Source organism: Macrotis lagotis, chromosome 1 (assembly GCF_037893015.1).
Source record: "Macrotis lagotis isolate mMagLag1 chromosome 1, bilby.v1.9.chrom.fasta, whole genome shotgun sequence".
Classification (NCBI taxonomy): domain Eukaryota; kingdom Metazoa; phylum Chordata; class Mammalia; order Peramelemorphia; family Peramelidae; genus Macrotis; species Macrotis lagotis.
Genome location: NC_133658.1, coordinates 744,472,209 through 744,500,090, shown reverse-complemented (window position 1 = coordinate 744,500,090; position 27,882 = coordinate 744,472,209). Strand labels below are relative to the sequence as shown.

General features: G+C 35.5%; 1 protein-coding gene across 1 annotated transcript in view; it reads left to right on the top strand.

Moving 5' to 3' along the window:
- The first annotated feature begins 1,402 nt into the window (after positions 1-1,402).
- JAM3 (junctional adhesion molecule 3) overlaps positions 1,403-27,882 on the top strand; it is an 84,105-nt gene continuing 57,625 nt past the window's right edge. The window contains exon 1 of the mRNA XM_074216280.1: positions 1,403-1,599. Within this exon, the coding sequence (XP_074072381.1) occupies positions 1,521-1,599 (79 nt within the window). The 5' untranslated portion in view covers positions 1,403-1,520. The remainder of the gene's footprint in view (positions 1,600-27,882) is intronic.

Genomic DNA, 27,882 nt, shown 5'->3' with positions numbered 1-27,882 from the left:
TATAATAGTATCGATTTCAGTATCTGTACATTCTGTTTCAGCTTCCAATTCTATTTTTTTCCTTTTTTCCCCTCACTCCTGACGCTGTCTACTTGTCTTCACATCCCTTTTGTACTTTCCTTTTTATGTCCTGGACTCATCTACTTCTCACTTATATTTTTGTCTTTTAAGGCATTAGATTATTTATATTAAATCTTTTGTTGATTATACTGAATTTGATTAACACTACATTTGTTCTGGATTGCAATCACTTCAATAAGGATTTATTAAATGTCTATTATATGTTGGGGTGGCTAGGTGGGGCAGTGGAAAAAGCACTGGCCCTGGAGTCAGGAGGACCTGAGTTGAAATCCAGCCGCAGACATTTAATAATTAGCTAGCTGTGTGGCCTTGGGCAAGCCACTTAACCCCATTTGCTTTGCAAAAACCTAAAAAAAATGTCTATTATATGTCGAGTGTCATGCCAGTCAATGAGGATACTGCCTTTACTGATTCTAAAATTCTGTTATTGTTGTAGTGTTACCAAAAAATGAATGCTTCTGAGCTTTAAATCAAACAGGAGCATTAAACTCTCTTATTCACTGCCTTTTGAAGATATATTTGCACTCATCTCTCCTGAGTGAAATGACCTTTCTGTGCATAGTTTTATGCTTAAATCTATAGGTAGATTTGTTAACCTTCCCGAGTAGTCACTCGTAATCCTTTCAAATGGATTTTATGGGAAAAGCTTATTTTCTCAAAAGACGTAAATGTTAAGTTAGCTAACCCCTCCCCCCTGTGGTGACCTTTGTCCCTTAAAACTCTAATAAGATTCAATAAATTAAAAAAAAACTATATGCTATTTACAGGATATTAGATTAAATAAAAGGAGGCAGAAAAAACTCTAATAGGATTTCGAAGGGTAGCTAAGTGACTCAGTGGATAGAGCATCGGCTCTGGAGTCAGGAGGACCTGAGTTCAAATGTGGCCTCAGTCACTTAATAATTACCTAGCTGTGTGGCCTTGGGCAAGCCACTCAACCCCATTGCTTTGCAAAAACATAAAAAAGATTTCGAGGCATTTTGGAAAATGCACACTGCTAGCCATTCTTGTCTCTCGTGCTTTAAAATGAAAACTGTTGCCCTTTCCAAGCAGCGAGTCGGGTAGGGGAGTCCTGCCCCTGCGCGCATCAGGATTCAGCAGCCTCTGGATGTCGTCTCTCGCTTCTCGGGAGACATCCGGTATCCATGGTTACCTCCCACGCTCGCCCCTCTCCCATCCGCGATCTGGCGCCTCTTCTCAATGAGGAGGCTTCCCATGTGCCCGGGACCAGAGCATCCCCGCTTCCATGGTAACCAGACTCCAGCATCCCCGGTTACCCCGGTGACGCGGCCGCCGGGGCCTGCGGTCGCCGTGGCAGTCGGGGGCGGGGCCGCCGGCTCTGGGGGCGGGCTGGGCGCCGGCGCAGGCGCAGGGCGGCAGCGACTCCTCTCGGGCGCCGCGGCTGGGCTCCGCAGCTCCCTGGCGTAGGAGCCGTCGACATGGCGCTGAGCCGGCGGCTGCCCCTCCGCCTCTGCCCGGGGCCGTCCCTCCTCGTCCTGCTGCTGCTGCTTGTGCGGAGTGAGTCCCGGCGTTCCCGGCGGAGGGGGGAGGGGAGGGGGCCGAGCGGGCCCGGGGCGGCTCGGGGGGCAGAAAGCGCCAAACAAGCGGCCCGCGGTCCGAGGGGGAGCCAGCATCCCGGGCGGAGTAACGGTCCGCGCGCGCGCGCCGCCGGGGCATCGCAGCCTCCTGCGCGGGGCGGGGGCCGGGGCGGCCGGGGCCGGGGCCGGGGCCGGGGCCGGGGCCGGGGCCGGGGCCGGGGCCGGGGCCGGGGGCCGGGGCCGGGGCCGGGGATGCTCCGGGAGAAAGAGTGTGCGCGCGTGTCTGTGTTTATCTGTGTCTGTGTGTCTGTCTCGGACTGAAGGGGCAGGGCTCTGGTGGGCTCCTCGGGGTCTGCCCCCTCCAACCCGGCCCCCCGGACAGCAGCATCCCCAGGACTCGCCTCTTATCCTGTCCGGCTTGGAACACCCCTAAAACCCGTTTGAAAGGACCCCCAGTTACTTGTTAGGAAGGCTGTCAAGCCTAGCTATAGCTATAAAGTTATCCCATAGTCTGTCTCATAAATGGGGTATATTTAGGGATAGGCAATAAAATCATTTAATAGACATGTGGACTTAGACATAATGTAAATACATAGGCTATTTATAGTTTATTTTCTATATATCTAGAGATGTCTAAAAATATAGCTAGCCATTTTTTTTGGTTAAAAATATAGCTAGCTGTTTTTTATCTTCCTAGATGTACCTTCCTTTGCAAAGCACCATATTATGCATACACACATATAAATATATATATATATATATATATATATATATATATATATATGTATGTATGGGGTATTGGACTTTACAATTTACAAAACCCTTTACATATATTTTCTTATTTGAGCTTTGAAATAGAACAGCCCAGTTAGGGAGTCAAGGCAAGCATCATTGCCATTTTAGAGAACTTGGGACCCAGAGAGGAAGGAGCTAGCTGGGACTCAAATCCACATCTTCTAACTCATCTGGTTCAAACTGCCTCCAAGATCTGTATCCTTTTGTACAGTTCTAAGACTCTCAAGACTTGATTATTTTCCATCTGATCCCTGATACCCATCTTCAGAAACAGAAAGTAACTTTTTTTTTTGGAGAGGGACTTTGTTTTTTAATTTGCTGTAGAAATTTACTTAGATGTAAACAGAGATGATGAAAAATGATGTGGGAAGAAGCTAAGGGAACACAAGATTCTTTGGTGTCCAGATAGAGTAAAAGGATTTAGGTGAGATCCATATCCACATCCATTGTTTGCTGGCTTCCAAAAAACAAAAAAGAATTGGAAAAGATAAGCAATCTTAGGTTAGGCAGGGGACAAGGGTGTCAGGAATGTCCAGTTCCTGACTGTGGTGGTAAGCTGACACTGAGTCCCATTCACTCTGGGGAACAACTGCCTATTGTTGCAGGGGACCAGGCCACATGAAAGTTTGCAGTTTTTATTGCAGAAACATTTGCTAATTCTGTTCAGGAATGAATTTCACTTTGGTCATTTGTTAGAAGAGCTTTGAAGATTTTACATACCCTTGACCCCTGCTATTGTCTCCCAGAGAGGTTATCTTTGTGGTTTTGCTTAACCAAGATTGGGATTTATCTGTCATTGCACAGAATCGAATCTAAGCACTTTTAAAACATAGTTAGCATTTTCTAATAGGGTAATGGTTTCACACTAAGTTTTTTCATGATTCTCAGGGCCTTGGTAGCTATTTTCCATTCTGTTTACAATCATTGCTCATCATTGCTTTTATCAAATGTGAAGATATTAAAGCATACCATCTCGGTTCTTGAACCTTAATACATGATGTCAGTAGTAGTCTCTGGATATCAAACTTGGAAATTTTCAAATATATGTGTTAAATAAGGTATTCTTTTAGGTAAGAGTTAAAAATCGGCTAAACCAAATCAGCAACTGTCAGGTGGTTTTGTGTATAAAATATTCCTGTGTTAAACTGATTATAAATACAATTCAGATTTACAGATATTATGCCATTTATATTTTAAAATGATAATATAGCAATTACTATTTTTTTAAATCCTTTAATGTCCTAGATTAAAAAATTTCATTTGGAATTACAACTATAGCAGTAAGACTCTTTGGAGCAAGACAGTATATGTATTGAGGCTTAATCAGCAAATTCAAAATTTGCAGATAAAAATTTTAAAAATCAGTCTGCATCCTAAATCCTGTTCTCAGCATTTGTTTGGACTCTTAAAGGGGCTTTATGTGAATGGCTGGCTTCATTGCTTTTCTTGACTTTTGTTCTGTTTTAACTATGGTAGAGTTGAAGATGACAGAATTGAGTTAGATGATCACTAAGGTTCCTTCTAGTTTAAAAGTTTTATTCTTTATCAGAAGGCAAGATCATCACCGTCGTTGAACTTTAAAAAAAAACAAATGAAACAAAATCCATCTGTTTGGAAGGCAAACTGTGACTTCAAGTCAGCTGTCCATTCCTAAAATGACTTGTTCATGGTCAACTGTTCTTGAATGCTCTGGACTAGTGAAATTGAATGCTTAGCTCTCCAAAATCTTCCCTTAATAGTAATTACAATGATACATTATATATACTAGAGAAAATTGCCAAACATAGCCTCTTTCTCCAGTTTCTGAAACTTAACCCAAAGGGAACCAGGTAGAGTAGGGTCTATACATTTTCAAATCTATATCAAACAAAAGCTATCTGATGTAGCCACATAATGTAATAGAAGAAGCTGTGGATTTGGTACTACCAACTTAACAGCTGTTGCCAGAGAATATGATACCAATAAATTCCATTCTCATAAGTGCTCTGAATTTCTTTAAAGCACAAATGGAATAAAAGAAATAAAAATGAGGGGGTTTGTGTGTGCCTAGGCTCATGGATGCGCAGACAGAACACATCCAGGAGTCTGTTGGATGATGCCCTAGTTCTGAACTTGGCTTCCCTTTTTAGATCTGTTTACTATCAGGCAGAGTGAATGTGGTGCCACTGGAATAACATGCAAGTTAGGATATTCTGTACCTAACCCCTAAGTTTGACTGTATATACAAATAGCTTCATCAGTGAGTAAAGATGCCTGAAAGTAAATTTACTAAGCAGCACATTCCTTCACACCCAGTTTAACAAGGACAGTAACTAACTGCTGTGATATTTTATAGGGAGATCCATTGGCTGTCTGCCTCTTGTCAGGGAAGGCTATAAAAGATATGTGAAAAGCTCTCTGCAAATTAATCCTTCAAACTAATATTCCTTTGAAGGGAATTTTATATTTATATTTTACTTTTATATTTATTCAATTCACAGCTAACTATTTGGCATATAGTAGGAACTTCAAAATGGTTACTGATTGATTAAAAATTTTAAAAAAACAGTGATTGTCAAATTATCATTTTAAAAAATAAGTGGCATAATATCCATAAAGGCTTAATGAAGCTGTTTCAGAAGTTAATAGATACAAAGAGGTTTTCATTGTTGGTTGTTTCTGATGACCAGGAATAAAGTTTACAATTTTTTTTTAATTAATTGAGGTCACATATACATTTTCTTGGTTATTCTTCTGTGTGTGTGTGTGTGTGTGTGTGTTCCCTGCTACAGACTTGCTATCCTGACCAAATCTCATATCTTTCTCATAAAGTTATCTTTGAAGAATCTCCTTTGTTCTTTTTCTAATCTGAATTAATTCTATTGATGTGTAGTTTCTCCCACATAGCATAATACATAACTGATATACTGCTTTATATTATTCTCCCGTTATTTGAGATTTTGTGTGTGTATATATATATATATATATATATATATATATATATATATATATATTTATGTATGTATCTATTTTATCTCCTTGACTGGATTAGAAACTCAAGTATAGAGACTGAGCCTTTTATCATCTTTCATTCTCTCCTTTTCCCTCCTCCCCATGACAAAATACAGTGCAAATGCTTGGAGATTTGACTTACTTTCAACCTGTTCATCAAACTTGTTTGCCAACCAGCAAATTGTCTTTGCACCTAGAAGAAAACTCTGAAATTAAAGTGATTAATGTGTATGGTTTCTTAGTATAACAGTAATTAGTATAAACAGCTGGTCTCCAAAGTTTACATTTCAATTTTTATATTCCCAGCACCAAGCACAATGCTAACCACAGAATAAGAATTTAACACTTGTTGAATGACAGATTATTGAATCTGCAACCAGACTAAGATACTTAAAATGGTAAATTTTACATTTTACTTTGACTATTAACAGATAGAAAAATAAAAAGTTTTTACTTTTCCCCTCACTAGTTAGTTAGTATGCTTCCCAAATGGTTAGGGAAATCTTACCAGTTTAATCTAATAGCCAATAAAATGTGCTTGTTTATATCTCCTGAATGTCAGTCATGGTCAGAGAGGGTGGGACTGACTTGGAGTTCAGTTGTTTGATCATGCATTTTTTCTGAGTCATTTAATGAAAGATTAGCTGTCATTGGCTTTTGGATGGGGGAGAGGCAGCAAAATGGCCAACTGTGGCCTTGTCCTTGTCTTGCTTGCTGGGAAACTGGTAGAAAACACATCCTAGAAGGAAGCAGTTGGTGGATCTTTGTTTTTTTTTCATCTTAAGTAATAAGAAGACAAAGGTCAAATTGACTTCCTTTAGTGAGAAATTACTTGGGAAAGGGCACCCATTCCTTCTCAAAGATGTTTCCTGATGTGAGTGTCAGCTGATGCATCCTTATCATGTTTTCCTGCCAGATATAAGCTTCCTTACAGGATGTCTCTCTAAAGAAATTTGTTAAGCCTTTAGGGTAAAGCACAGATGTCCTGAGCACAGCAGAGACTACACGAAGTACTAAGCCAGCTGCTCTGTTTAGCCTGGTTCTTGCCCTTATGGTGTTAATGCCAATGTGCTGATTATTTAATCAACAGGCAACTGAGTGTAAGACATTATGCAAAGTGACTAAGATATAGAATTCCTTTGGAAGAATAAAAAAGAGTATAAAGTACACTTCTTGCCTTCAAGTTTGTATTCTAGTTAGACAGGACAAATACATAGAGATACCTTCGGCATGCAAAGTTCGTAGGGATTCAGAAAAGAAAGAAGCTCATTATGGGATTGGATGCTTATAGAGGCAATAGGATTTTTGACTAGGGCTAGAAGTATGATTAGGATACTAGATAAGGGAAAACTTGAAGGAAAACTCATCAAGAAAGAGAAATGCCATGAATTTTTAAAAAATGGAGCTGAGAATGCATATGTATTTTGAGGATGCAGTGATCCTGTTTAGCTGTTTTAGAGAATTTGTATTGGGGTACAAATTGAAGAAATGCTCCAGTGGATGATTTTGTCTGCGATTGTGTAGGTAATGGGGAGCTGTTAAAGAACAATAATCACAAGAATAGCCACATTTCTATAGAGAATTGGAACAGAGGAATGTTTTTTAATTTATGGCAGTGGGGTTAAGTGACTTGCCCAAGGTCACAGCCACGTGATTATTAGGTGCCTGCAGTTGAATTTGAACTGGGGTCCTCCTGACTCCAGGGCTGGTGCTGTATCTGCTGCACTACCTAGTGGCCCCAAGGAATGTTATTTAAAATTTTTTTTTTATTTTTAGGGTTTGGTTTTTTTTTTTTTGCAAGGCAAATGGGGTTAAGTGGCTTGCCCAAGGCCACACAGCTAGGTAATTATGAAGTGTCTGAGGCCGGATTTGAACTCAGGTACTCCTGACTCCAGGGCTGGTGCTCTATCCACTGTGCCACTTGGCCGCCCTGGAATGTTATTTTTAAAGGAGTATTTTAATTATCTTAGTCTGGGTGCAGATGCAATAATCAGTCATTCAACAAGTGTTAAGTTCTTACTCTGTGGTTAGCATTGTGCTTGGTGCTGGGAATATAAAAACTGAAATGAGAGCATCCCAGTCCCCTAGGCATATTTACTCCTCAAAGGGATTATAGTACATATGGGATAGTGGCTACTATATGTTCAAAGGGGACTGTGATCTAGAAGAGGATTTTTTGAACCTATGGCCCAAGAACTTTTCTTTAATATTTTGTTAACTCAGTATATTTGGTTTCTTTTATAATCCTTTGTATTTTACTTTATATATTTAAAAATATTACTATGGGGGGCAGCTAGGTGGCACAGTGGATAGAGCACCAGCCCTGGAGTCAGGAGTACCTGAGTTCAAATCCGGCCTCAGACACTTCATAATTACCTAGCTGTGTGGCCTTGGGCAAGCCACTTAACCCCATCGCAAAAAAACAAACAAAACAACCCACTAAAAAATATTATGAGAAGGGATCCATAAAATGCCAAAGAGGTCTCTGACACCAAAAATGCTTAAAAACTCATAGTATAGAATTGACTGAAGCCTTAATAAAGTAGATTGTCTTCCATTGATTATTATTCCCTAATAGATGCAAGCCCTACAATGGGGAAAAATGTGGTATGTAACAGGTTTGATGGCAAGATAGAAGGGGCATTGGAGGTTATCAAGTCTAAACCTTCATTTATGAGCAAGTTGAGGTACAGAAAAGTTAAATAACTTGCCCAGCTAATAGTGATTGAGGCAGGATTTGAACTCAGATCTTCCTAAGTATAGTGTTTTATCCACTAGCCACACAGCTGTCTCATTGGGTAGCTCAATGCAATGAAATAGTCTTTTTTTTTCTGATTATAGTGGGCTTCTGATTATAGAGGACACACCCTCAAACCTGGCCAACTCTGCCAGGTCCCACAGAGGTGCAGGGCTGGAAGGTTCACTGTTTCAGGTAGAGAGAGAGGCAGGCATTAGAAGGCAAATGGCAGGATAACCTAGATGTTGAAGCCCTGGTATCCTATTGAATGTCTAGATAGGAAGAAAAATGGATAAAAACAACACTAATAATAGTTTCTCACATTTATATAGCATGTAAAGGTATATAAATTACTTTATCTATATTAATTCATTTAATCAAACAGCCCTGTAAGATAAATGCTATTTTTGTCTTCATTTTCAGAGAAGGAAATCAAAGCTCATAAAGATTGTGATCTGCCTAGGGTTATGCAACTAGTAATTGAACCTATATTTTCCAGATTCCAAGTTCAAAGCTCTTTCCACTATGCCATGCTGCCTTTATATGTGTAACATCTCCTGTGAAGCTATTCCCCTTTCTTCTTTTTTAATTGCTTTGCCTCTTTAGGGGCATTGCTCTCATAATCAGCTAAGCTTAATCGACTTTTAGAAAGTTTTTTTTTTTTAATCAGGTAGCAAGAAAAAGTATTTCTTCACTTCCCCCTCTCTCCTCCCCTCCCCAAATGCTGGAGTATGTTCTCCCCTTGCATACTCCGTGTGCCTACAGTGAATGGACTCAAACTTAAAGATAGAAAAGTAGAGAATACTGTGAGCAAAGAATAAATTCACAATTCTGCCAATGTGGTTTTCTCATGTGAATATGTACATATGCAAATATATGCATACCTATATGGGGTATTGTATATGTATATATACATATTATTATATGTTTTCATATTTACATATATATAATACATATATATATATATATATATATATAATGGATCCCCATACTTTTTATATATCAGACTTCTATTAAGATGTATTTACCAAAAATGGTTTTTTTTCCTCAGTCTCTTTTCTTTTTATTTTGGAGATAATTACTTTTCTGGGAAAAAATACTTTTATTATTACAAAATAAAATCTGTCTACTTCATCTCTAATAATTTCTTCACTAATGAAAATTTCATTGGATTTAAATTTTACTTAAATTACTCTCTGAGTAATGATAGTTTGAAGTCACAAAAATGAAATTATCAAGGGAGAGTGTGAAGAATCAAAGGGAGTAAATAATTTTGGTACTCTCACTTCCCTCTCTTCCCCATCTCTTCGTATCTCAATCTGTGGCCAAGGCCTATTGATTTTTACCTTCATAACTTTTCTTTGTGAAAGTACTTTTCTCTCAAGAGCTCTGACACTGCACCTGTGCAGGCTCTTATTTATCTCTTCATATCTGGATTATTTCAATAACTTACCAGTTGGTCTCCTGATTCTAGTCTTTCCTCATTCTGACCCAACCTCCACTCCACTGCCGAGGTGATCTTCCTAAAGCTCAGATCTGATGTCAACTCCCCTACTCATTAAATTCCTATTACCTCGAGGATCAAATATTAAAGTCTCCTGACATTGAAAACCTTGAATAAACTGCTCTTGCTACCTTTTGAGTATTATTATTCAATATTTCCAGGCTTCTTACACCTTACATAATCTGCAATACAGAGACATTTAGCTCCTTGATATTTCCCTAAAAGAATACTCCACCTTGCAACTCTGGGCATTTTCCATTGTTGCCTCCCATATCTGGAATGCTCTCACTCTTCATCTCCTCTTCTTCTGATTATAGAGGACTTTTCTGATTGATTTCCATTTCCAACTGAAATCATTCTTTCTCCAGGAAACCCTCTTAATTCTAGTGATTTCTTTCTGTTGATTATTTTCAGTTTATTTCAGTTTATCATATATATGTATGTGTGTGTGTGTGTGTGTGTGTGTGTGTGTGTGTGTGTGTGTATTTGTTTACATATAATGTTTGCATGCTGTTTCCCTTATTAAACTGTGAGTTCCTTTAGAACAGAATGTCTTTCACCTTTTTTTTTTTTTTTTTTGGTATTCCTAGTGCCTAGCCCCGTTCCTGGTACATGGGAGGCACTTAGCATTTATTGACTGACTAATTACTCATTTATAGAACAAGAAGATTAAGAGCCAGTGAAGGAATTAAAGAAGTGGTTAATATTAGCAATGATTGATATGTATTGGTTTGCAAAGTTCTTCATATACATTATCTCTTTACTTAAGAAGAGAATATCACAAGGGGAAAGTATATTTAAAATGTGGCAGATTTAGTTAAGTTTTAACCCAAAGTTCTGGCTATAAAGGAAGATTTTAATGCTTTTTTTTCTTTTTCATTTAAAAAATTATTGGATTTTTTTGTTGTTTTGCACATCACAGTCATTTCCCACTGTACCCTCAAGTATCATTGAACTTTCCCTTATAATAGTGAAAAAGCAATGAAGCAAAAACACAAGATAGGGACCATATCTAAGAGTTTATCCAATATTCTGTACATGTAGTTATCTAGCTTTCTTCTGAGAGGATGAAAATGTTTCCTCTTGTCTCCTCTGGGAACGAGATTTGTCAATGCAACTCCATTAATGCATTTCCAAAAAGTATTTTAAAATTCTCATTATTTGGTGATATTTTTAGAAAATAAAGTCAGACAATCTCTTGGTTGTATTTTATTCTGAGTTTGCATTCATCTCTAATTCAACTTTTTTTAAAAAGTGTTTATCCTGCAAAATACAATGATAAATTGCCTCAAGGTCTGAGGAAAAAAAACTGCTCTAGAGCAATTGATTAGAACAAGAGGTAGCAGTTCTGGAAGATTTGAAGAAGCAAAATACAAAAGTAGCTTGGGCTTTTAGTCCTGAAGGCTGGTTTCAAAATACTCAAAACAGCAACTAAAATTCAATATACTGTATATGTGTGACAAGCACTGTGCTAGGCACTAACATATTATTTCATTCGATTCTCAAACCAACCCTGAGATATGTAGGTCTATTAATATTTCCATCTTACAGATGAGGACAGTGTGGCACATGGAGATCTAGAGACTTGCCCAGAGTCTGAGTGCCTGAGATTGGATTTGAATTCAGGCCTTCTTACTTCAGACCCTCTATCTAGCTGCTTCTTTAGAAGAATCTTTAGATTGAAAAATTGTTCCATCAAAAGCCTGAGGTGGATACACTCTGAGAATGAAAAACACCTACCATCCCTCTTGAAGAATCCATTATCGGTAGCCTCATATTTAGTCCTCCAGAAGGGGAAAGATATATAATAGCATGGAAATTAGGTATTCAGAGGATTGTCCAGCTCCACATCTGATTTCCTAGCTGCATAGGAACATCTTTTTACCATTGGACTTTGAAGAAATGGCATTGGCTTTTAATTCAAGTCATTCATACTACCTACACTAAAACATCCACTTTCCTTTATTCACATTTTCTACTGGATAATTTACTTTGGTTGAATAGATATCAGGACGAATCAAATGTTTTTAGAGGTCCAGAAATAAGCTGTGATAAAAAGACACTGATTCTAGAGCATTTGCATGACTTCCATTTGTAAAATAGAGTTAGTTACCATGCTCTTTTTATTTGAGCTTTTTTGGGAAGGATGATGATTTAATCAGTTAACTTTTGTGAATAAAATTTAAAATTAAATGAACAGATATCAGCTATCAGTTCTTTACCCTCAGTGTGATTGTAGTTTAAATATTTGGAAGGAAGGGTCTCTCTCTACTTGCTAACTGTGAAAAAAAAGATCAGATGGCTAATTGATGGAAATCCTTTTTCACTTATAGCAACACTGAATCTTCATTCTCCTAAAGAGGGTGGAAGATTGGTACTTTACTGGAATGATAGGGGCAGGGCTGAAACTGTATATTTCAAAGCTTGGTTTCTTAATGAGGTACAGGGTTAGGAATAATTTTTCCTAAAGCTATCCTCTGCAAAATTTTACTCTTTACATATGTAGCAATATGAAATAGTATATTTTATAATTATTCTCTTTATATTGTCTTTCCATTCTGTTAAACCAAGCTTCCAGAAGTGACAATTTGTGTAAAATATATATTCAAATTCGGTATACAGTCCCAATTTTATTTCTTTCTGTAGATCAGAAAATTAAGGATAAAATTTAAATTGCATATGCATATAATTTTAAAGAAGACAAGCCAAGGGATTTTTTGGAAAGTATTTCATTTTAAACTAGTAAATCTCCAGGAGGTCAGGATTGAGGCAGATGGAAAACAGAAATAAAGAAATTAAATTCCTGCCAGTTTTAGAGTCTGAATTCCTTCTCCATCTACCTAGATTTCTGTTTATAATAGATGTTGATCTTTTCCCTTAAGTTAAGGCAGTGATTCAGAGAGAACAGGTCTCTAGTAGGTCTGTTTTATAACACTGGCTGGGGGTTAAAAAGGAAGGGTTGGGATTCATTGAAGCCAGAACAAATATTTTCTCCTATCATTACTCTATGGTTAATATACCACATGCTGTTTTCAGATTAGACCAAAATATTCTTATGAGTGAGATCAGTCAGAAAACTTTGCTTGAGGAGGAGTATGTTTAATTCTCTCCTTAACTCACAGCTTTTCTGTTCTCTGTCCTTGTTGTCAAGTAAGTTTTGCACATGTAAAATAAATAAAATCTGTTGAAAGTTTGGTTGCTTCTATTCATGTTATCAGCACCTTTTCTTCTCATATTGTAAGTTGCTTTTAATGAACCTTAGGAAAGAATATTAAGCTGGAGTTCAGTCCTCAATTTTGATCTTTGTGACACATCCTTTCCTGTCTTAGCTGCAATGAGATTATCATTTCATGAGCTTGATTGAAAATTCTTGGTTTCCTGTAAAGACTGATTTACCATTGAGGAAGATCACTGGATTTGCTTTCCCAGATTACAGGATCAAGACTTTGTTGCCTTTCCTACATATATATATATGGAACAGAGAGGAAAATGAAGTTAGATCCTAGAATATTACTGATTTTTCTCTTTAGAGAGACAAAAGCAGGAGAATTTAGCTTTGTATAATTTCACATTTTTTTGAGCATATTTAAGATATCTGGGTAATGTTCATAGAATCATAGTTTAGAGCTCGCAAGAATCCCAGAGGCTATGTAGCCTAATGTCCTTCTGCTCATTCACCCCTACCTAAACAGATGAGGGTCAGGTAGTTTAAGTGACTTGTTATAGGTTTCATTAGTTAAGCGTTAGAGGTGGGATTTGTACTCATGGGCAGGCAACCTGCCTTTCTACCTTTATCTCACATTACCGCCTTTTACATATTCTTCATTTCAGACAAACTATACCATTTTGATATTTCATGAATAGAACTCATATTTTTTTAGCCTTTATAACTTTACTCAATCAACTCCTCCTGGAATCCTAGCACTAATTTGGAATGTGTATTCCATCATGAAGACCTAGTTTAGATGCCATCTCTCCAATTAGGTTTCCAAGATCTTTCTGATACCCTCCTCAATCTTGAAGTGATCTCTCAGAACTCCCAGAATGCTTGGCACCTCCTAAATTTTAAACATTAAAAATAAGAATTTACTTTAGGGGTGGCTAGGTGGTGCAGTGGATAGAGCACTGACCCTGGAGTCAGGAGTACCTGAGTTCAAATACGGCCTCAGACACTTAATAATTACCTAGGTGTGTGATCTTGGGCAAATCACTTAATCCCATTGCCTTGCAAAAAAAAACAAACCAAAAAAAATTGACTTTGTATTATAGTTATTTTCCTTCATGTTTCTTCTTTTAGCTCCTTTAGGGCCTAGTTCAGTGCTTTATTCTATCTCTTCTCATTTATTTATAATAATCAACCTGGGTTGCCAGGATGCTCTGCTCCTTTTAAAAATAATTTTTTATTACTACATTTTCAATGATACATCTGTCATTTTCTAATCAACACCTCTCCCATAATATTTTGCTTTTTCAAAAAAAAACACACTTAAGCACTTAATCACTAATATAGTGATTGTATCTGATAGGAATTGTTCATTTATATTCTTATACTTGACTATTTCTTAATAGTAAGTATGACTTAGGTAATACTCCATATTAATCATTTTTATGATACAGTAGTAGTCCATTATATTCATATACCATTCCCTAGCTGTCTTTTCCCTTTCCTTCAAGATTCAGCTCAAGTTTTTTCTCTTCTGTAAAGACTTCTATGACCATACTAGGCTCAGTGGGCTTCCAAAGGGGACCTTACTAATTTGCTTCTATCTTGGATTATATTGTACTTGCATGAATACACCTTTTCATTATAGTTTACCAGTCCCAACTGGCATACTTCTCATTAATGATCAGACAGTAGATTCTGTTAGCTCTTCTCAAAAGTATTTACTAAAATGATAATAGCAAGAATAGTTGTTACAAAACCTCAAGTCTTTCCCATAAATATAGTGTTCATGAGAAGAGCTGGTTCAAAATTAGAATACAGTGCCAATGAGGTACATGTAGCACACGTAGACACATATGTAAATACACAACTCTTTGTCCTGCAAGATTTGGAAGTCCTTTTTCCCCTGGATAAAATCCTCATGCAGCTTCCCTTAGATTGAATATCTGTTTCTCTGTATAATTGATTCTTGATTGCTTTGATGTCTCATCTCTGAGGTGACTCTGTAGCTGTATGTCTCTCTGGTTGCAGTGTCTCCTATTGCTATAATAGCTCTATTGCTATGGCAGATGGGATATACAGAAATTTTTCTCCTTTTTCATCCCCCCCCCACTATATTACAGATTAGTCTCCTTCCTCAACTACTCCTATGTTCAGCAACCCAGCTGCTGATGTGCTTATTCTTTCATATATTGACATTAAGGATGTGCATGAGTCTGTTAGACCATTGCAAGTTGTTTTAAGCATCTTAATTCACATTAAAGATTTTTATCACCTCTTTTACATTTTGTGGATACATTCTAGACTATGACTATATCCATTGAAAGAAGGGATCTCTTCATTTCTCTCTCCCAGTTCAGGACATAGTTGTATCTTGTTTATACTTTAAAATCTCATCATATGTTAACAATATAGTGTGATCTGGGGTTTGGAAGGGGGTTGTAACATCCCCTTCCTTTACGTAAGGTTTTTCTTCCAACATTCTTTTTTTCTGCATATTGTTGATTACCTTTTAAAACAGTGGTGTTAAATAGAAACCCATACTACTAGACTGTATATAAAGATCTTGGAAGCTACATCTTTGATTTCTAATACTTAAGCATTATTTATGTTCTTTTGCTCTTTATTTATTTTGTTTATATTTTCCAATTACATTTTAACCTGGTTTGGACTACACAAGAGTGTTGTATGGATTGTTGGATATCTGACACCTCTGTTCTACAGAGATCTTTCTAAAGTTGAATTATATCTTGGTACTCATAAGCCACTTGCTATAAACTAAACTTTAGGCATTTTCTTGCAGAAGAATCACTTGCAAATGATGTTGCTGAGTATGCAGTTTTATGTACTTTTTTTCCTAAGGAGGAAAGAGATTAATATCTGAAGTTCTGATTACTTTTCCTGCTGAATTTCTATAATAAAACAAAATACCAGTTTTAGGTTTCAGGAGTGCACAGAGTAAAAACAGCTCAACATTTCTTATTGACATTCCTAGGTTTCAAGAGTGTTCAAACAGTATTTTTGGGAAAAGATTAGACCTCTCAAGCCTGGAGGAAATTTTCATGACTAAACTAGCAAACTCTGAATAGTTGAGGGGTCCAGTGGAAATTCTAGTAGAACTTTTAAGTAAAGTATATGCCAATGTAAACTAGTAGATTTACATAAAAATAAACAATATATTGCATAAATAGTTATTTCTATGTGCCTTGACAGAACTTTTCTCTTTTTCAAAGATGACAACCTGGGGTGGGGGAGTAGCTGGGGTAGAACTCACAATATTTCCTCGACCCAGTCATTTGATAGCATCGGATAAGATAAAGGGGTAATATTTTTAGACCCTAAGATCACTATGCCAGATAGAGTTCAGAGAGTTAGGAAAATAGAGAATAAAATATCATTTAATCTTTCATGTTGCCAAAAGTGGAAATAAATCAATGAAAAAAAATCATATTATATTGCAACTCTTAAAATGCCTCTTATCTATGGCCAATGGTCACTCATTTTTTTCAAGCATGCTGAAATGAATCTATCCTTTGGAACTAGTCAAACCTTGGTATTTTGTGGGTCTGATTTTGGGACTGACTTTGTTTTTTAAACTGTTTGCCATAAGTTTATATTTGTCTTCATGTCATTGAATTAACTGAGATCTGTAGAAGTTGGAAGAAACAATTTTGCCTGTAGGTGGAAAGTTTTATCTTGTTATAGACCTAGTTGTATAAGATGCTTTAAAAAATTCTATAATCCAATAATATAGCTAGCTATTCTTTCTAAAACTCTAAGGAATCTCATGAGTTAGAAGGAACCTCAGAGCCTTCATCCAAGCACAGTGCTTCAGGAATTGGAATATGGCAGTTGTCTCAATGTAAATAATCCCCTACATTCACCAGCCTTTTCATGTCTCAAGTCAGCCTCTTGCCTGCCCCCACCATTGTACTCCTGGAATGACCTATTGATGTTTGCTTCATCTTAGATATCATTATATTATTCTCCTTCCATTTTCTGGAACTTTCAGAGACATGACTGTCCCCCAGAAAACAATGCATCTCTTAATATCATTTTCAGTGATGGTCGTACCTTCTCTAATGTTCCTCATTATAGAAGGAAATTTGGCATGATCCCCACTGCTACTTCAAAAACCTCCTTCTACCATTATTACTCAGAAACTAACAAGTTTTACTTTTAATTTTTAGGTTCATATATCACTCAGTCTCAGTTCTGGTAGTTTGACTGCCCCCAGTTCATTCTCCATCCCAAATTGGCTAACCTTCACTTCCCTCCATACTCTGCTTCTGACTTTCTGGATTTTTCCACCAAGCTGTCTGTCTTTTTTTCCAGCACATTGTTCTCTTAATTATTCTTTATTCCAGTCTCCCAATCTCCAATCTCTCCCAATCAATATTATCATTTCATGATCTCTACAAATAGGCCTAGATTTCTCAATCTTTAAAAGATACTTAGCTGGCTTTACCATTCCCTCAAGTTATTGTTCTGTAGCTCTCCTCTCTTGTGCACACAAGGTGATTACATGATTTACCTTCACTTCCCCTCATTTTATGAATCGCTTTCAATCTGGCAATTAATCAGATAATACTTCATTACCAAACAACTTGGGAGTGGTTGCATTTTGTATAGAAACAGGGAAGCATGGAAGAGGGTTATATTGGGAAAATATGTTAATTTCAATTTTGGGCATGTTCTATTTGGGATACCTTAGGTTCATAAGGATATAGGACTCATCTTAATTACTCTCTGGGATTTCTTCCTAAATCTCCTGGTGTTGATTTTCTACCCCTAGTACTTAATTATTAGCTGTGTGATTAATGAGCAGATATCTACAACTCAATTTTTCATCTGTTAAATGAAGATAACACATGTAGTATCTATCTTTTAGGGTTGTTATATGTATATGTATATGTAGAATAATGTATATAATGTGTATGACATGTATATGATATACATATATATGATAATGTATATAAAACACTTAACAGATTTTAAAAATGTCAGCTATTATTCCTTATAACTATTTAATATCTTTTATTTAACACTTTATCCTTAAAAATTTCCAAACGAATTAAATTTTCCTGTTTCACCTAGTATAGAATTAATTACATAGTATATATTAAAATAATATTTTTTCAGTTGTTTAATTTCATCTCTTTTATCTTTAATTTTATATGTCGGAGTCTGGATTTCAGTATATAGGAATTTAAAAAGTTGGGTTTGGGAATGAAAAAATATAAAAAGGAAAAATAACAGGAAAGAACAAGATATATTAAAAGGGGGGGGCAGTAGGAAAGCTCTCAATATAAGGTAGAAACCCCCAAGGGAACTATATGCTGCTGTTAGATAGTTAATTTTCTATTCTGAATATCTGTATTCTTAAGTATTTTCAAGTTTCCTTTGTTGAGAATGTCTAACATATTTCTGTATGGTCTGGCTATCAACCTGAGTGATAAAGAAAACTGAGTATCATTTCAAAACCTCCAAGTGCTACAGAATATGTTGTATTTATGTCTTTTAATCTTGTGAAATCTCCAACTTAGATAAAATTGAGTCTGAACAATTTATTGATTTATGGCATGAGAGTGTTTGAATTTTTAGTCATAAGATTATACAATAAAAGACTAAAAGTTTATATTAAATAATGTCCTAAATAATGTAATACTTCAGCCCTCAATACTTCGCTTTCTGCATTTTTGTGATGTATCTTAGTAAATAAATCATAAAATGTTACGTATTAAAGTCTTGCTTTGCATAAATTATATTGTTTCCTTCTAAACCAATTTTTTAATAATGGTCATTGCATCAACATGTTTAATGGAATTTCCATTAGAAAACACTTTGTGATTTAAGGAACTTGATTGATCTGATGTTGTAGCATGACCCTGACCAAAAAGAACCCCAATTTTACTTTGATTAGGCCCAGTTCAGGATAGAACTGAAAGAAGTTTTTGAAATGAGTGCATTGTAATCTGTCCCTTGACAACAATCAAAGTTGGGTGGCAGAGAGGTCATGGAGAGCTGGACAGGAAAATGTCTAGTATGGAAAATGGGGTTTGGGATTAGGGTAATGGAAGTATTTTGTAACATAAAGAACTTTTCACAAACAGTTTTGGAGACCTGTAATTTAAAACTTAAAATTCCATTTCTAGCAAATCAGTATAATGAATAAATAGTATTTCATTCTCTCCTGAGAGGTAAGCATAGAAGTGATTATAAACAGACCCTTTAAATCGAGAAGAAAATCAAGTCATCTAGCAGATCAGTGGCAGAATAAACAACTGAATTGAACACCTTGCTACAGATCTGTCCTAAACTGCTTTTTGTTTCTTTTTTTCCAATTACTTGAATGGACAAAGTATAACTGTAAAATCCTGGCTAATAAGCTATTTATATAGCACTTTGCACAGTGCTTTATATGATAACTCATTTGATTCTTCCAGCAATCCTGTGAGGTAAGTGCTATTACTTCTCCCATTTTACAAATTAGAAAAACAACTGTGATAGGTTAAGTGACTTGCCCAGGGTAATAGAGCTCATAAGGATTTGAGGAAAGATTTGACCTCTGGGCATATTTCCTCCAAGCCAAACATTCTAACATTCTGTCCACCAAAGGAGGGCGGGGTGTGTGTGTGTGTGTGTGTGTGTGTGTGTGTAAAAGCAATTATCCTTATTTTACTTAAATTTACATTTCAGATAAGCTCTAATGATATTCCAGAACTTTAACAGTTAATTTTCCTACTGCAGAAAGGGAGCATAATAGACTGAAAAGAGTGCTAGATTTGGAGTCAGAGAGCTAGTGCTTGAATCTTGGAACTCTACTTAGAATTCTTTGTGATTTGGGGCAAGTTATTTTACCCCTTGGGGTCTTGGTTGTCTCATCTGAAAACTGGAAGTATTGAACTAGCTGATATTTTAAGGTACTTTCTTTGATCTAGATATTTGATCCCATGCACCAGTAGAAGAGTTAGTTTGTTGTTTCAAATGTATTTGCTTTTGAGTATGCAGGTGGTTAATTTATGAAAAATATGAAGGACATTTGTTACTTATGAGAGTTCTTATATATATTTTACTACATTTCCTCTGTCATTTTTCAGAACATTACAAGTAAATCATATTTTCCCTCTTAGACATATTGACTGACTATGAAACTGATGAATTTTGCTATCCATCAAGAATTTTTTCTTTTTCTTTTTAAATAATGTTTTTGTTTTCAGTTCCAAAACCTCTTCCTCTTTCCACTTTTCCTCTACCCATTGAGAAAGCAAGGAATAGAATTTCCATTATAGATACAAAGGTCATGCAAAACATATTTTCTCATTGCCCATGTTGTGAAAAAAAGAAAAAAGAAAGAGAAAAAATATGTCTCACTATGCATTAAGAATTCATTAGTCTGTAAGTATAAGTGGATGACATTTTTCATCATGAGTCCTTTGGAATTTCTGTGTATCATTGTATTGATTACAGTTGCTAAGTCTTTCACATTTGATTAGTTAGAATATTTCTATTACATGGATCTTTCGTTTCTGCTCTCTTCACTTTAATCATTTCATACAATTCATCTGAGTTTTTTGAAACCATCCCCTTCATTATTTCTTATGGCCCAATAGTATTTTTTATCATTTACATATCATAACTTTTGTTTAACCATTCCACAATTGATGGACATTCCTTCAGTTTTCAGTTCTTTGCCATCTCAAAAAAAAAAAAAGGCTGCTATAAATATTTGTGTGTGTACATATAGGTTCTTTTCCTTTTTCTTTGATATCTTTGGCATATAGACCAAGTAGTGGTATTATTGGATCAGTGGGCTTGTACAGTTATAGCTGTATTGATATAATTTTAAATTGTTTTCCAGAATGGTTGGTGCATTAGTGTACCTGTTTTTTCCCTCATATTCCCTCCAGCATTTATCATTTTTCTTATCTTGGTATACTGTATGAGATGTTGTGCTATGCCTGGTTTCTATCAGAATACATTCCAGTTTTCCCAGAAGTTTTTGTCAATGAGTTCTTGCCCTGATATTTGGGATCATTGGGTTTATAGAACTCTTAAGTTACTGTACTCTTTTATTGCTGTATAATATATACCATATCTATTCCATTGATCTACCACTTTTCTAGTACTTGTTTGATGATTTCTGTTTTGTAGAAAATTTGTGATTTGGTTCTGCTAGACTCCTTTCCTTCATTTTTTTTTTACTGATTTCCTTGATATTCTTAACTATTCTTCTTGATGAATTTTTTCCCTTTATAAAGTATTTATAAAAGATTATAATATTTTGCTGATTTGATTGGAAAGACACAGAATAAATAAATTAAATAGAATTGACATTTTTTATATTGATTTGACTTATCTGTGACCAAGAAACCTGACCTTATTTGTTTGCAGATTTCTTTATAATTGTATTGGTATGATTTTTGTATCTGAGTTGGCAGACAAACTTCCAAGGTTTTTTTATCCTATCTACAATTATTTTAAATGAAATTTCTCTTTCTAGCTCCTCTTACTCAGTTTTGTTGCTAATATGTAGAAATCCAGATGATTTGTATTTCCTGTAACTTTACTAAAGTTGTTAATTAATTCATTTAGTTTTTTGACTGATTCTCTAGGGCTCTTTAAGGATACTATTATATCATCTACAAAGAGTGATGGTTTTGATCCCTAATTGCTTGTGCTTATCCCTTGAGTTTTTTTTCTCTTATTGCTAGACTAGGATTCTAGTACAATATTGGTAATGGTGATCATGGACATCCTTGCATTAGCTCTGGTCTTATTACAGATAATGCCTGTTCTTTGTTTTAGATAAATATTACCCATCATTTTAAGAAAAGTTCCATTTATTCCTATTTGATAATAACCTTAAGATTTTTGTTCTTTTGTTATTGAAATGGTCATTTATACTTATAATTTTCCTGATACTGAACCAGTCCTACATTTCTAGTATAGATTTATACTCCTGATCATAGTGTGATATTTGCTGTGATCTTTTTGCCAGTATTCTATTTAAAGTTTTTGCATTAGTATTTAATAGGGAAATTGGTCTTTTTTTCCTGGTTTTATTTTTCTCCCTGGTTTATCTTTTAGCAGGAATTTGATAGGACTCTCCTGTCTTTTCAAACAGTTTATATAGTCTTAGAATTAATATTCTTTATATGTTAGATTCTTTATATGTTAGAATTCACTTATAAATCCATCTGGTTTTGGTTTTATTTCTTCCTTTAGGTAGCTTGTTTATGAGTAGTCAAATTTTTTTCTAACTTAGAATTATTTAATCTATTTCCTTTTTTGTTAATCTGGGCACTTGATATTTTTGCAAATATTCATTTATAACATGTAGATTATCAGTTTTATTGGCATAAGGTTGTGCAGATTAGCTCCTGATAATTGCTTTAATTTCATCTTGATTCTTTGTGTATTTCATTTTTTATACAGATGAAAAGCAAATTAGCCAATGGTTTATCCATTTTGATATTTTTTTTCCAAAAAAGTTTCCAATTTTATGTATTGGTTAACTCTTTTTTTCACTTCAAATTTCATTTGTTTTTCCCTTGATTTTTTTTAAGATTTCTTTCTTTTCCTGGTATTTAGTTGTAGAATTTTAATTTGTAACTTTTTCTAAATTTTTTAAGTTGTATGATCAATTCCTTGATAATGCTTTTTTTCTCTTTTTTATTCATTTAAAGGTATAAAATTTCCCTTAAGCACTACTTTTCCTGTATCCCACAAATTTTGGTATGTTAACTCATTTATGTCATTATCTTTAATGAAATTATTATTTCTTTGAATTTTTTATTTGACCCACTCATTCTTTAGAATTACTTATTTTCCAATTAATTTTTAATCTATGCTATAAAGGCCCTTTATTGAACATATTTTTGTTGTGTTATGGTCCAAAAAGGAGTGCATTTTATATTTCTGATTTTCTGCATTTGCTTGTGAGATTTTTATGCCCTAATATATGGTCAGTTTTTGGGGAGAAAAATACATCTGAGAAATAAGTATACTTCTTTCTGTTTCTATTCAGTATTCTCCAGAGGTCTATACCTTTTCTAAAAAATTCAATTAAGTTCTAACCTCTTCATTGTTTCTTTTATAGTTAGATTTATCTAGGTTTGAGAAGGGTAAATAAAGATTCCCCCACCTGCATAGTTTTACTATTTCTTCTTGAATTTGGATTTAACATTTTTCTTCATGAATTTGTATGCTATGCCATTTAATGTATTGATGTTCAATACTGACATTAATTCATTAATTCATTGCTACTTTTAGCAAAATGTAGTTTCCTTGAAATAGTCCTTAATTAAGTTTACTTTTATTTTTAACTTCGCTGAGATAATGATTGCTGTCCATGCCTTTTTAGTTTCAGATAAAGGTATAAAAGGTTCTGTTTTCAGTCTCTCATTTTAATATAGTGTCTTTTTTAAGTGTCTTGTAAACAACATATTTTTGGGTTCTTGTTTCTAATTCTTTCTTCTATCCTCTTCCATTTTATGGGTATGAGTTCATCTTGTTCCTTTTCACAGTTATGATTCCCTTCTTCTTATTCTCTAATATTTATTCTTCCCTTTTTTACCATCCCCTACTTAAAAGTCTTTTCTCTTTTAATTTCTCATACTGTCACCCCCTCTTATCACTCCTCTCCCCATTTTCTTAGTCACATTCCTCCTACTTTCTTTTTAGGTTGTTTAGTTGGTTGGTTGTTTCTTGTTCTTTGTTATTGAAGACCAAAATGACATTACTAGGTTGGAGAAAAATTACAGTATGTCTGACTGAACAGTCTAAAACCACCACAGATTTGGCACAAATAGTCCAGGTGAATATCTGGGGTGGGTACTTTGAACCTACGGATGTCACATTTCCTTTGAGCTGTTCTATTCTGCCTTCCTCATAGAGTGGAACCCCCTCATTGATGAGGGTATACCATCCTGGGCAGTCCTGTGCCAGTGTCTCCCATGCTGTACAATCAATTCTAAAGTTCTTCAGAGAGACCTTCAGGGTGTCTCAGTACTGTTTCTTCTGACCCCCTTGTGAACGCTTGCCCTGTGTGAGTTATCCATAAAAAATTTTTTGGCAAGCATATGTCTGGCATTCTTACAATGTGTTCAGTCAATCATAGTTGCACTCTGTAATAATGTTGGAATGCTAGGCAGTTTACCTTGAGAAAGGATCTCAGCATCTGGTATCTTCTCCTGCCAGGTGATTTTCAGAATCTTCCTAAGACAATTTAAATCGTTTCCTGACCTGAGGCTGGTGGATTGTCCAGGTCACAGGCATATAACAATGAGGTCAGCACAATGGCTCTGTAGACCTTCCTAGTAGTCAGTCTAATACCTCTTGTCTCCCAGACTTTCTTTCAGAGCCTCCCAAATATTGAGCTAGCTCTGTCAACCTCCCTGTCATTGTGTACTTCCTTGAAAGGACACTGCCAAGGTAAGTGAACTTGGTTGCAACTACTCAAAACTCCATTTGCTGTAATTGATGTTTCCACATATGGATGGTGTGGTGCTGGCTGATGGAACACCTGTGTTTTCTTGGTGTTAATTGTTAGACCAAAATTAGCACAAAAAGCAGAGAATGGATCTATACTTTGTTGCATCTCAGAGGCTGCATTGAGCATACAATCATCTGCAAACAGAAGATTATGCATCAACACTCCTTCCACTTTGGTTGTTTTTCTTATTTTTCTTTTTTGCCATCAGTGCAGTAGCTGACTTTGAGGCCATGTTCATATATACATGTGTATATACACTTCCCTTTTTGAAACAATTCAAATCAGAGTGAGGTTCAAGAGTGTCTAACTTTCATTTTCTATTTTCCCCTCCATTGTAAAAACTCTTCCTTCCATTACCTCTTCTCTGAAATAATTTTTCCCATTTTCTTGCTTTTTCTTCCTTCCAATGTGTTCCTCTTTCTGCTCCTTCCAATCGTCTTTTGAAATCATCTCAAAATAATATTCACATTCATGCCTCGAAGTAGACTCCTGTCATAGTAGTGATAAAATTCTTAATTATTTTCTTCTCATATGGGAATATAAACCGTTCAATTTTATTTAGACTTATTATTCGCTGATTTTTACCCATTTTGCCATAAAAAATTTTAATGTCAAATTTTCTATTCAGCTCTGATCTTTTCATCTTTCATTCTTGAAAGTTCTCTATTTCATTAAGCATTCATTTTTTCCCCCAATGGAATTTTACTTAGATTTTCTGGGTTAAATTCTTGATTGTAATCCTATTTTCTTTGTCTTCTGGAAAGCCATATTCTAAATGATCTGTTTCTTCATAGTGGTCACTGCTAAATTTTGTGTGATGCTGACTGTGGCTCTGTGGTGTTTGAAATGGTTTTTTTTTCTGTCTGCTTGTTGTATTTTCTCCTTGATCCAGGAACTCTGTATTTTGACAATAATATTCCTGAGAGTTTTTGTTTTGGAATTTCAGGAGGTGAGCAGTGAATTCTTTCAATTCCTTTTTTGCTCACCTGTTCTAAGAAATCTGAGCAGTTTTTCTTTATAATTTCTTGAAATAAATTATCTAGGCTCCTTTTTGGATCATGATTTTTGGGTAACTTATTAATTTTTTTGATTAAATTAAATTTTTAAAAAATTATTTAAATTTTTTCCAATTGCATGTAAACATAATTTTCAAATTCATTCTTGTAAGATTTTGAATTAAACATTTTTTCTTCCTTCCTTTTTCCTTTCCCCCTCCCTAAGATAGTAAGTGATCTGATATAGGTTATACATGCCCAACTATTATTTTTTTTTTTTGGCTAGGCAATGGAGTTAAGTGACTAATCCAAAGTCACATAGCTAGGTAATTATTAAATGTCTGAGGCTGAATTTGAACTGAGGTCTTCCTGACTCTAGGGCTGGTGCTCTATCCACTGCTCCACCTAGCTGCCTCGTGGCACCCCCCCCCCCCCCCCCCGTGCCCAATTACTTTAAATGTATTTCCATATTAGTCATGCTATAGAAAAAGAAGCAGAACAAAAAGGGGGGAAAAACCATGAGAAAGAGATAACAAAAAAACAAATTTAAAAAAGTGAAATTACTAGGTTTTGGTCTGCATTCAGGCTCCACAGTTTTCTTAAAACTTTGGGAATTGTCTTTGGTCACTGTATTATTGAGAAGAGCTAAGTCTATCATAATTGATCATCATACAATGTTGCTGTTACTGTGGTTCTGCTCACTTTCAGCATCATCAGGTAATGTAAATTTTCTCAAGTTTTTCTGAATTCCATCTGTTCATGATTTCTTCTGAACAATAATATTCCATCACATTCATATAACATAGCTTGTTCAGCCATTTCCCTATTGATGGGCATCCCCTCAATTTCTAATTCTTTGCCATCATTAAAAAGAGCTGCTACAAATATTTTTGAATATTTAGTTCCTTTTCTCCTTTTTATGATCTGTTTGGGATCCATACCTACTAGTGGTATTGCTGAATCAAAGTAAGCAGAATTTTATAGCCATTTGGACATAGATACAAATTGCTCTTCTGATTATAACCTATTTATTCTTTTTTTTTTTTAGGTTTTTTTCAAGGCAAATGGGGTTAAGTGGCTTGCCCAGGGCCACGCAGCTAGGTAATTATTAAGTGTCTGAGACTGGATCTGAACCCAGGTACTCCTGACTCCAGGGCTGGTGCTTTATCCACTACGCCACCTAGCCACCCCTTAATCTATTTATTCTTAAATTGTTTCTTCATAATCTATTTTCAAGACCATTCTTTTCCTGAGACATTTCTTATTTCTTTCTTCCCTCTTTCCCCTCATTCTTTTGACTTTGTTTTATTGTCTCATGTATTCATTAGCCTTTACTTGACCAATTGTAATTTTTAAGGAGCTATTTTCTTTTGTGAAGTTTTACATCTCTTTTACCAGTTGGTCAGTTCTTACTTTTGAGGAGTTATTTTTTTCAATAATTTTTTGCCTCTCTTACCATATGGGCAATTTTGATTTTTAAGGAATTATTTTCTCTACTATTTCTATATCTATTTTATCAAGGTGTTCTCATTTCCCAATTTTTTCCCTCTAACACTCTTATTTGATTTTTAAAATATTTTTTGGAGGAGTGCTATAAAAAAAATAATTTTCTTTAACTCTTCTAGAAATCCTTATTGGGTTTGCAGCCAATTTGCCTTTTTTTTTAGTTAGTTTTTTTTTTTTTGGTAAGGCAATGGGGTTAAGTGGCTTGCCCAAGGCCACACAGCTAGGTAATTATTAAGTGTCTGAGACCGGATTTGAACCCAGGTACTCCTGACTCCAGAGCTGGTGCTTTATCCACTGTGCCACCTAGCCACCCCTGTGCCACTTAGCTGCCCCCCTTTTTTTCTTTGAGGCTTCTCTTATAGATGTTTTCAAGTCATTGTCTTTTTTTTTTTTTTAGGCTTTTTTTGGCAAGGCAAAGCGGGTTAAGTGGCTTGCCCAAGGCCACACAGCTAGGTAATTATTAAGTGTCTGAGACCAGATTTGAACCCAGGTACTCCTGACTCCAGGGCCAGTGCTTTATCCACTGCGCCACCTAACCACCCTCATTGTCTTTTTCTGCATTTTTGTCTTTGTACTTCCTTCTTGCTACAGTAGCTTTTTATGGACAGGGGGTTGTTGGTTTGTTTTTTTGGAAATGGGGTATGCAGTTTTTGTAGTTGTTTTACTCAATTTTCTAGTCTCTTCTTGACTTTGGACTTTATGCTGGAATTGCACTCTGTTCACCTCTGGATGAAGTGATTCATCTGAGCTTCTCTCTTTTATGTCTTCCTTCAAGATTCATCTCAAGTGCCACCTCCTGCAGGAGACTTTTCTTAGTCCCCCCAGTTTCTAGAATCTTCCCTTTCTATTGTTATCTTGATATGTTTCTATATATATATATATACCTGTTTATTTACATGTGGTCTCCCCGATTAGAATGTAAACTTGAATGCAAGAAAAGGTTTTGCCTTTCTTTGTATCCCCAGCACCTAACACAGTGACTAGAACAAAGTACATACATCATTAATCCTTTCTATTGATTGTTAGATCATTTAGGAGTTTGATATTCTATAATTTTGACATTGATATTCTGCAA